This window comes from Podarcis vaucheri (genome assembly GCF_965113315.1).
Source record: "Podarcis vaucheri genome assembly, chromosome: 17".
In the NCBI taxonomy this organism is placed as follows: Eukaryota; Metazoa; Chordata; class Lepidosauria; order Squamata; family Lacertidae; genus Podarcis; species Podarcis vaucheri.
The window spans coordinates 36707824-36717933 of NC_138755.1; the positions used below are offsets into that span (position 1 = coordinate 36707824).

The 10110-nt window shown below is 45.4% G+C and overlaps 1 protein-coding gene across 1 annotated transcript in view; it reads left to right on the top strand.

Moving 5' to 3' along the window:
- The window catches only part of FBXO10 (F-box protein 10), a 38828-nt gene extending 30744 nt beyond the window's left edge, over positions 1 to 8084 (top strand). The window contains exons 10-11 of the mRNA XM_082204673.1: positions 3978 to 4159; positions 4322 to 8084. Coding sequence (XP_082060799.1) covers positions 3978 to 4159; positions 4322 to 4499 — 360 coding nt within the window. The 3' untranslated portion in view covers positions 4500 to 8084. The remainder of the gene's footprint in view (positions 1 to 3977; positions 4160 to 4321) is intronic.
- Positions 8085 to 10110: the final 2026 nt, after the last annotated feature.

The following is a 10110-nucleotide window of genomic DNA, read 5'->3' on the forward strand; positions in this document are numbered from 1 at the left end:
TCTCTCTCTTACACACACACACACACACACACACACAGTGGTTCCTTGGTTCTCAAACAATCCATTCTGGAAGTTTGTTCCAAAATCAAAGCGTTCTTAAACCAAGGCGCACTTTCCCTTAGAAAGTAATGCAAAATGGATTAATCCCTTTGCGACTTTTAAAAACAACCCCGAAAACAGCAATTTAACATGAATTTTACTATTTAACGAGACCATTGACCCATAAAATGAAAGCAATAATCAATGTAAAGGTAAAGGGACCCCTGACCATTAGGTCCGGTCGTGACCGACTCTGGGGTTGCGGCGCTCATCTCGCTTTATTGGTCAAGGGAGCCGGCGTGCAGCTTCCAGGTCATGTGGCCAGCATGCCTAAGCCGCTTCTGGCGAAACCAGAGCAGCACACGGAAACTCCGTTTACCTTCCCGCCGGAGCGGTACCTATTGATTTACTTGCACTTTGACGTGCTTTTGAACTGCTAGGTTGGCAGGAGTAGGGACCGAGCAACGGGAGCTCACCCTGCTGCGGGGATTCGAACCGCATACCTTCTGATCGGCAAGTCCTAGGCTCTGTGGTTTAACCCACAGCGCCACCCGCGTCCCTAAAAATCAATGTACTGTACTATAAAATAAATAAGACAGTATTGTAGATACTTGGTTCCAGGAGCACACTTGGAGAGCTAAGAAACTTCTGTGAACACCGCAGAATACCTATTTCAAAGGAAGGAAGAAAAACGCGATGCTCAGAACCACCACCACCCTGCCCCCAAAAGGAATCAAAACACCTACACACACGTTCCCAAAGAAATAAAACAGACAAACGAGCTGCAACCAAACAACAACAAAATTCAAAAAAAAAATCCCACATCGCTCAATTAAAAAATAACAATTGCAAAAATGGGGAGGGGTGCAAAGTGCCCACACACCTCTATATTGATAAGTAAGCACATTTTAATAGGAAGCCTAAGGGTTGTTTGTTGCCTCTGCCTCTGTTTTCTCATTTGCGTTCTGGCAAGAATCCATTGCCTACCCCAAGAGAAGTAGAAGAGCAGGTAAACAGGTTGGAACAGTCCTCAGAGAAGCAGGGTGGAAAGCTGCTCCTGTGGAGAGAAATATAATGTTGAATGTGGTCCCAGAAAATGACAGGTGTGAAGGAGGCGAAAGAAATAAACAAATGGGAGAAGATGAGGATCTACAGATCCATTCACTGACACGAGAGCCCTTAACACCCCAGCAAAACACACACACAAACATGCAAGTTCTGCAGTAGATATTTTTTAAAGTAAATTGTGTCTTAATTTGTGTACCAGCCTCCAGGAAATGCTCCCATTTCTTTCTCAGTTCTTGTCGATTTCAGTATCGCCGTATAGTGGAATTTGTGTGTGTGTTGCACCACCGGCGGCTGGTAATTTTACACAGTTTCCCACAGAACTGCTGTTGGCCTTTCCAATTCCCTCTTGGACATGGGCATAACCAGAATTTTTGTTGTGGGGGTGGGTGGACAGGACACCCACCTGACCGCATCTTCTGTCTGGCTCAGATTCGGAATGAAATGTCTCAACAACAGTTGTTTTAAATTACTTTCTTTTGAACCCCAAGTGCTCCGAAAAATCTGTCAAATCTTCAGTCATTTGAAAAGTTGGAAGTTTAAAAAAGACAAACACCATCAGGGAGTATCTTTCCTGCGGTTACTGAGTATATTTTGCCAATTTACAAAGAACACACTTTTTTTTCATTCTATTGGAAAAAAACCACAACTAAATTAAAACAGGTTTTCTTGGATTTGCTGAAAACCTTTCAGCACTTCCTTCTCGAATAGCTCCTTTTTCCAATGCAGTTTTTTCTGTGCACTCTCAGTAAGCAGAGTCCATTGAGACCCTCCCCTGTCAGACCCTCCGAAAGGTACTAAATGACTGCTCTGTGGTACAAGAGGTGCATGAGTGAGCAAGAGAGATGAGCCGAGCCTTTTTTTTAATTGTAGGGTAAAAGATTTCTGCCTCTTTTACTAGGTCTGCTATGTTCAGCTCTTTTAACTGCTCTTTGCTGAGCTTCTCCTTTGGAGTTGAAGTCTTGCAATTTCGGGTTGCCGGTTGCGTCGCACATCATCTAAGTAACCCCAACACAGAGAAATATTCTGGTTATTTCTACTTTTAGTTAAGTAGTTTTATTTATTTACTTGATTTATTTAATCTTAGACAACCTTGTAGGATGCAAGTGGCGCTGTGGGTTAAACCACAGAGCCTAGGACTTGCCGATCAGAAGGTCGGCGGTTCGAGTCATAGCATTTTAGGTGTAACGTGGTGCTACGGCGTTCTAGAGCTGCATTTGCACAATACATGCAAAGTACAGTGGTGCCCCGCAAGACGAATGCCTCGCAAGACGGAAAACCCGCTAGACGAAAGAGTTTTCCGTTTTGGAGGTGCTTCGCAAAACGAATTTCCTATGGGCTTGCTTCGCAAGACGACAAAGTCTTGCGAGTTCCTGCTAGTTTTTCCCCCTCCCCCCTTTTTCTAAGCCGCTAAACTGCTTATCAGCCGATCCGATCAGCAGATAAGCCGCTAAAAGGCGCTAATCCGCTAATCCGTCAATGGGCTTGCTTCGCAAGACGAAAAAACCGCTAGATGAAGAGAATCATAGAACGGATTCTTTTCGTCTTGCGAGGCACCACTGTACCATAATACCTCTTCTAGTTCTTCTTCCTCCTCTTCTACAAATTTATTTATTTGGTTTCTCAAGTTAAAATTTTACAGAGATATATCAAAGATAAATCAAATAATAGAAAGAAGATTCCTAGGAATCTCCTTGACTTCCATCCTCCCATTTATGGGTCCTGTTATTAATCCTTCCCTCCCGCATCTTTTATGTTAATCCAAACCCTTTGCCTCTTCCATTGTGTCCAGAATTCAATCTTAAACTACAAGTGATATTCCAGTCCTAACTATTTTAACTGTTTGCAGTGGTCTTTAAGATAAGTTATAAATTTTCCCCATTCCTTATTAAAATTTTAGTCTTCCTGATTTCTAACTCTTTCGATCATTTTAGCCCTTTCAGCATAGTCCATTAACTCCATCTGCCGTTCTTCTCTGGTTGGGACTTTATCTTCTTACCATCTCTGGGCCAGTAACATCCGTGCAGCCGTGGTCGCATACATAAATAGTCTTTTCTTCTCCTTTGGGATTTCGGCACCTAGAATTCCTAAAAGGAAGGCTTCAGGTTTTTTAACAAAGGTTGTTTTAAAGATTTTTTTCAACTCATAATATATCAATTCCCAAAATCCTTTTACTACCTTACAATTCCACCACATTTGATAAAAGGCGCCTTCTTTTTCCTTACATTTCCAGCATACATTTGAGCCTGTTTTATGCAATTTTGCTAATTTACTAGGAGTTAAATACCATCGGTACATCATTTTCATATAATTTTTGTTCAACATATAACATGCCATGAATTTTAAATCCCAATTCCATAACTTCCCCCAAGCACCATAATACCACTTTAAGCAGACATGGCTTCTACAGCAGAATCCTGGGAACTTTTGTTAAGGGTGCCAGTGGCAAGGAGACCCTTATTCCTCAGAGCGACATAACCATCAGTTCCTCTTCGCAGAGAACAGTCTTCCTTTAGACCAGGCATAGGCAAACTTGGCCCTTCAGATGTTTTGGGACTACAACTCCCATCATCCCTAGCTAACAGGACCAGTGGTCAGGGATGATGGGAACTGTAGTCTCAAAACATCTGGAGGGCTGAGTTTCCCTATGCCTGCTTTAGACTTTTTTTCTCTCTTGAAGTTCAACTGGCACCAAATTTCCATGGTGTTCAGAAGCTCACAGGTCTCTATCAAGCTGTCTTGGGTTCTTCTTTTTTAAATCACCTGCTTCTGGAAAACCAACTCGCCCTTTCTCTTCCAGAATGATGAATCATCTAATTTTGCTAATGGAGTGCTATGTTACCAATAATTGTGTTCTCCTCTTTTCCTTCCAGGTAACCAAGAACAGAATCCATTCCTTTCGAGGTTATGCGATTGAGATGCTTGACCAGACCAAGGCCTTGGTGCAAGACAATGTGATTTTCCAAGGGAAGTCCAAAAAGAGCATATTGCAGCAGGCCTCCGACACAGAAGCCTGTGTCGTTCAAAGCAACAAGCTCCTGGCATTCAAGAAAAGGTAAGCCAAGTAGCCCTTTGGGGACTTGACAATATGAGGACCCTTATTCCATACAGCTGATGCCCTCTACATTAAGCATACCGTATTTTTCCGTGTGTAAGGCGGCGTTGATTCAGACTAGGTATCTGACGAATGCATTGTTATGTCTTCCTGTCCTTCCAGGTCGGACGTTGCCTGGACCCTGGAGAACCCCCCGGCGCGGCCTCACATTGAAGGAGCTTCCAGAGGCGTATCAACATCTGGGAATAGTCAGAAAGTCTCAAACATGACCGCCAGGATAGCAGCAAGAGTGGATGGGGGCTGCCATAACAACGGGAGCATCTTTTGTACAATTGTGTGATCCTGGCCTTCCTCAGGGGCCACCCTGGAAAGTCCCTTCCCCATGTGTGCTCGTTGCAGGAGTGAACGAGCTCACGTTCAGTTGCTTCTCAGTGCAGCAGCTACAGTACGACGGGAATGGACATGATTTCCTGATTTTGTTCCCTGGCATGGTTGCTCCCTCACCTGTACCCTTACCTCAGGCCTCAGCTGCTGCCTCCTCCTCTTCCTTGCAGTCCTCTTCAGCTGAGTAGTCTTGTTTGTGAAGGGGAAAGCAGTGCCTTTGTGACATCAGCAGCCACCATGCCAACTCTCACTCATGTCTGACTCCTCATTGCCTTTTCCATTAGTGACACTGGCTGCTCAAAATTTGCTCTGGGATTCGCCTAGAGGATGATGTCACAAAGGCTGCTGATGTCACAAAGCTGGGGAAACCAATACTTTCCCCTACATACAGCTTTTAAGGAGTGGGGAGAAGTTACAGGGTGCTGTGGTGGGCTCCCTTCTAGGTGCAAGATTGAGAGCTTCCCAAAAAGTCTGTTACTTCCCCATAGTTTTCAGTCGGTACTTCTCCTACCCGTAAAAACAAAATGGTGAGTAGGTAATAAATTGAAATGGGAGTGACAGCATCATGGAAGATAAATAATTTATCTCTTCTGATAAATAAAGGTAAAGGGACCCCTGACCATTAGGTCCAGTCGTGACCAATTCTGGGGTTGCCGCACTCCTCTCGCTTTATTGGCCGAGGGAGCCGGCGTACAGCTTCCGGGTCATGTGGCCAGAATGACTAAGCCGCTTCTGGCGACCCAGAGCAACGCACGGAAACACCGTTTACCTTCCCGCTGGAGCGGTACCTATTTATCTACTTGCACTTTGATGTGCTTTTAAGCTGCTAGGTTGGCAGGAGCAGGGACTGAGCAACGGGAGCTCACCCCGTCGCGGGGATCCGAACCACTGACCTTCTGATCGGCAAGTTCTAGGCTCTGTGGTTTAACCCACAGCGCCACCCACCTTTCCTTTCCCCCTTCCCTCTTCCCTACCTACCTACCTACCTACACACACCTTTTTAGTGATTGCCAAAAAGCCAGCTGGTCAAGTTGCCACAGTAATGTTGACTATTCAGCCACGGAGCTGGTCTTTTTGATAAGACAGTGAAGCCTTGCTCAGAATGAATCTCCCTTTCCTCCACTGAATGTTAGTTTTGTTTTCTTCTGTGCTGGGAAGTCCTTGGATCACGGCAAAATAGGCCTATAAAGCAGACAGAATTGGAATACGCCGACTCTTCAAGAAGGCAAACAGATCACTGTTTCTAGGCAGTTTTGCTGCGTGAAGTTTCAGCAGATGAACACAGCATCTCCTGCACATTGCAAGAAGAAAAAACCTGTAACTTACTCTTGACTAGCAACGTCAAAATAACATGGTGTTGGCTTTTAAAATAATGTACAAAAACGACCGACAGAATTGACTCCCAGGCAGCTGGCAACCATTTTCATACCAGGGCAGCTCAGAACTTGAAATGATTTTATGCAAGAATGGCAAAGCTGCACGTTGTGCCTTCGAAAATTATCTGCAAGAGAAAATGGACCTGTACAATTATGGGGGAAAGGTATTCATGGAACTCCTTGGCCTAAATAACGAGTTAGTTGAGTTATTTCTTATTAGACACACACAAAGCAGAAGCTTTGGATAGTGGTGAATAAATGGGGAGAAATATTTTGCTGCGCTCTTTTAATGAGACTCGGGGGGGCATGGTAGCCGTTCCTCTGGTCAAAGAGGGACTAGGATTAACCCCCTTTTATCTTGTAAGACTCCTCAGTCTTTCAACAGGTACACGGCAGGCAGACATGCAACAGGTGAAGCCCTCCCTATTACTTTCTGCATGTCAGGATCTGCAAACAGGATTTTTGCTTGTTTGCTTTAGTACAACTGTTAAAAGCACCAAAACTCTGGGGGTTGCCCAACATTAGGACACAATTCAGATGCTCCAGAGTTGATGGAAGGAAACTGTACAAGAACCGAAAAGCCACATTAAGCGGGTTAGAGGCGATAATTTTTTGTGTGCATTCAGAAATGGCAAACAAAGTAGGAATTGAATTTTTTTGCTTATATTATCCCTTACCCAGCGGTGGCTCCCTGTGACTTGCCTATAGCATTTGCACCCAGAGAAGGTTCTTTCTCTGTATGTATATAGTTGAATTCTAACCCCTTGGGTTTCTCTGCGAAGTTGCCAACTTCTTTTCCATTTTAATGGCCTTCACTCTTGTGCCTTTAGCAGCACTTTGGTCTGCAGCAGGAAGGTCACTCGAAGAACTCTTACTCAGAGTGACCACCAGAGTTTGAGGCAGTAGGTTGACTAGTTCTGCATTAACTTTGCGTGTGCAAGCGAAAACTCATCTGAAAGAAGAATGCATACTGTTGGACTTGCTGGACTACAACTCCCATGATCCCCGACCGTTGGGCCATGCTTGTTGGGGGCTGATGTGAGTCCAACGAGACCTGAAGTTCTCTTGGTTCCTCCTCCCTGCCTTACCTCTTGAAGAGAGCCTGAGGCCCCCCCTTTTATTGATACAAGAGTTGGATGGGCTGTGCGCTAAGAGAGCAAAGATGGTAGCAGTTTTTAGTTGGCAGCACATACCAGTGACACGCATGAACAAGGACCGAATTGCCTTTTGTTTATATCTCATCAATGTGCAAGTTGGACTGGCTTATTCTGATGGCACGACATGGAGCAGTTCTCTTGAGCGAACACACTAGCAGTCCTACATCCAAGGCAAGTCAAAACTCTGCGTAGCCAACCGGCCACGACAATAAATAGCTATGACCTTGCATGGAGCAAAAGAAACTGCCTTATTCCAGGTCAGACTATGTCCTCAAGCCCAAGGTTGTCTACTCCAGGGCTGGCTAACCTGTCGCCCTCCAGGTGATATCTTGGATGTCGACTTCATCAAAACAAAAACAAAGCAAAATTTAAAAATGAATTAAAACAATGTGTACATAAACAACACCTGTACGCGTGTGTCATGAGGGAATCTTCTTGGATGCAGGGTAGAAATTGCTTCTGTAGAAATTCCTTGCAGGATGTGGCTGCCATCTTCTCTCTACTTACTCCAGAGGAAGTACCACTGAAATGAGTAGCATATATTTTGGAATAAAAATCCACTAGACCAGCCCATGTCAGCCACAGAAGCAAACCAAGCTACAAATTATAAATAGGTCCTTCGATGCAGATCAAGATAGTTTGTAATGGACCCATTGAAACTAAATGAATCCTCATTGCTTTAATATTTAGGCTATAATCCTATAACCGCTTCTCCAGGTGTAAGGCCCCCCCCCAATTCAATGGGTTTTACTTTTGAGTAGACACAGAGAGGCTTGCCACGACTAACCTTGGCTGGATCAGGGCCACAGACATCCCCTTTAAAAGCAACTGGATTTCAATCACAGAAGGCCACTAACCTTTCTCAGAACTTTTAAGGCTTTTAACTTCATGTTGGATTATGTGTTACAAATTCCTTTTTTAAAAACAGAAGTTAAACATTCTATGTAAAGTTTTATGAAGGAAAACCTGTATATTGCAAGAATAAAAGGCTCTATTTTAAACACCAAACCCTTCTTAATTAACCGGCTTGTTAGATATTGTTAGATATGTTATGGAGACGGCCAGCTGCAAAAGGACAGCATGGCTCCTATAATGTCAGCAGCAAGCATGTGGGTCCAGCTGTGGGGGGAAGAGGTCTCTGGGATCTGCTCAGCTACAGCAGGCCAGATCTGGACAGTCTTACAGTACGGATTCCTGGCTGTCATTTCTTTCCATCTCTACAAAGTAGTGGGGATGCTTCGGTGAAACTAGAATTTTTGGTGGCATCAGCATTCAAACTCAGTGGGTCTTGTTTGGAGGAGAGATCAGTGGTAGACTACTAGATAGCATGTCTCCTGGATTGGTTGGATGCAGAGGAATGGTGGGAGAACTAGCTGGGGAACCCCCAAGGAGGAAGGCTGAGTGCCTGGGGAGTGATGGTGGGACAACGATGCAGAGGGAGAAGATGGGGGAAAGATGGTGTCGGAAGCTGAAGAGGTAACGGGGCTTAGTAAGCTGGGAGAATCTGTGGCAGACAGAAGTCCAGAATCAAGAGGCAAAAGCTGGAGCAGGAGAGGAGGGACGCCAAGATGTCAGGCTGGGGAAGATTCACAGGTGTCTCCCCTTCCTGCTGCAACAAGCAACCCTCCCAGCTGGTCTCCCAGAACCAGAAGAGGCATGAAAAGGGCAGAGGAGAGGTTGGCTTCACATAGGTGCAATCTCCGATTGCTTGGGGAAAGCCCTGGAGAGAAGGGGACTGAGGGTGGCTGTGGGGAGGTGTGGGCCTTCGGTCTTGGCAACTGATCCATGGGGCAAGGCCTACCGGGGGTGAGCTGTTGGGTTCGTTAGGCCTGATGCTCAGCCAAGTCTGTGAAGATCAGTTTTACTAATAAAGGGTTAACACCAACTTGAACGGTGTGATTTACTGCTGGCTCGCTCTTTGACAGGACGACTGTGTTTTGCTTCTGGTGTCATTGAGAGCAAATAAGTGCCAATTGTTGGGAATTGGAGGTGGGGAGGGTTGTGTTTGTCGGCTTCCCACCTGTGAGAACGGCACACTAGACTAGATGAGCCTTGGGCCTGATCCTGCGGGGCTCTTCCGATCATATACAACAACAGGCACATGTATCTCCGTTTATGTGTGAAGAGGGTAGATGTGTGTGCCGAGGGCCACCAAGACCACTTCCGATTACAGTTTGATGGCTGCTTCTCCATCAAAAGCATGGCAGCCTGGTTTGTTGCAATTTGCCTCCCTGGAATAAAGGGCAGGCACACAGAGGGCCTGAAACACGCTGTTCCAAACGTTCCATTCAAAACAGTGGGGGGCGGGATACAAGAGGGAGAAATGACAACCAAGTTGATTTTTTTAAAGGTCTTTGCTGTTAAAAGTTTTGCAGTATAATAGCAGAAAACGGCTGTCAAATGCCAGCAGCAAAACACAGCCAGGCACACCCACATTCATCATACAGTGAGCAGCTTCCACAGTCAGTGGGAGGAGAGCATCAGCCGCCGTTTGTGACATGATTAATAACAGCAGTGGAGTGACGCATGCGGATGCTTCTCATTTTTCTGCCTGGGAAATGGATAGCTATTCTTTTCAAAGACTTGCATACAACAGAAAAATAAGACTTCTCAGATCTACTTGCATATAGTAGGTACCTTTGTAGGGTACCAGAAAGCGTGACCTTATACGGTAGAAGTTAGCTCTGAGAGGAACAGAGGTCCATGGGTACAAGGATGTTTTGGTACAAGTCCCAACTATGTGAGGTGATGAGGTGGGAAAGCATGGTCTAGGGGACAGGAGAGAGCCTATATAAGCACCAGGAGTGGGGTGGGTAGGGGCCTGGGGTATAGTGTGGAAAAGGATAAAGTGGTGGCAAAAGACTGACCGGGGTTTAGGACAGGGATGGATAATTCCTGGCCTTCCAGCTACAGTTGGGGTATACAGCTTTCCCCACTCCTGGGCCAAGAGAATCTGAGTGCTGCAAGTTGGCAGTGTTTGTCAAACTTGGGTTCTGAGCTGTTGTTGGACTACAACTCACTCTACAAGAGCAGG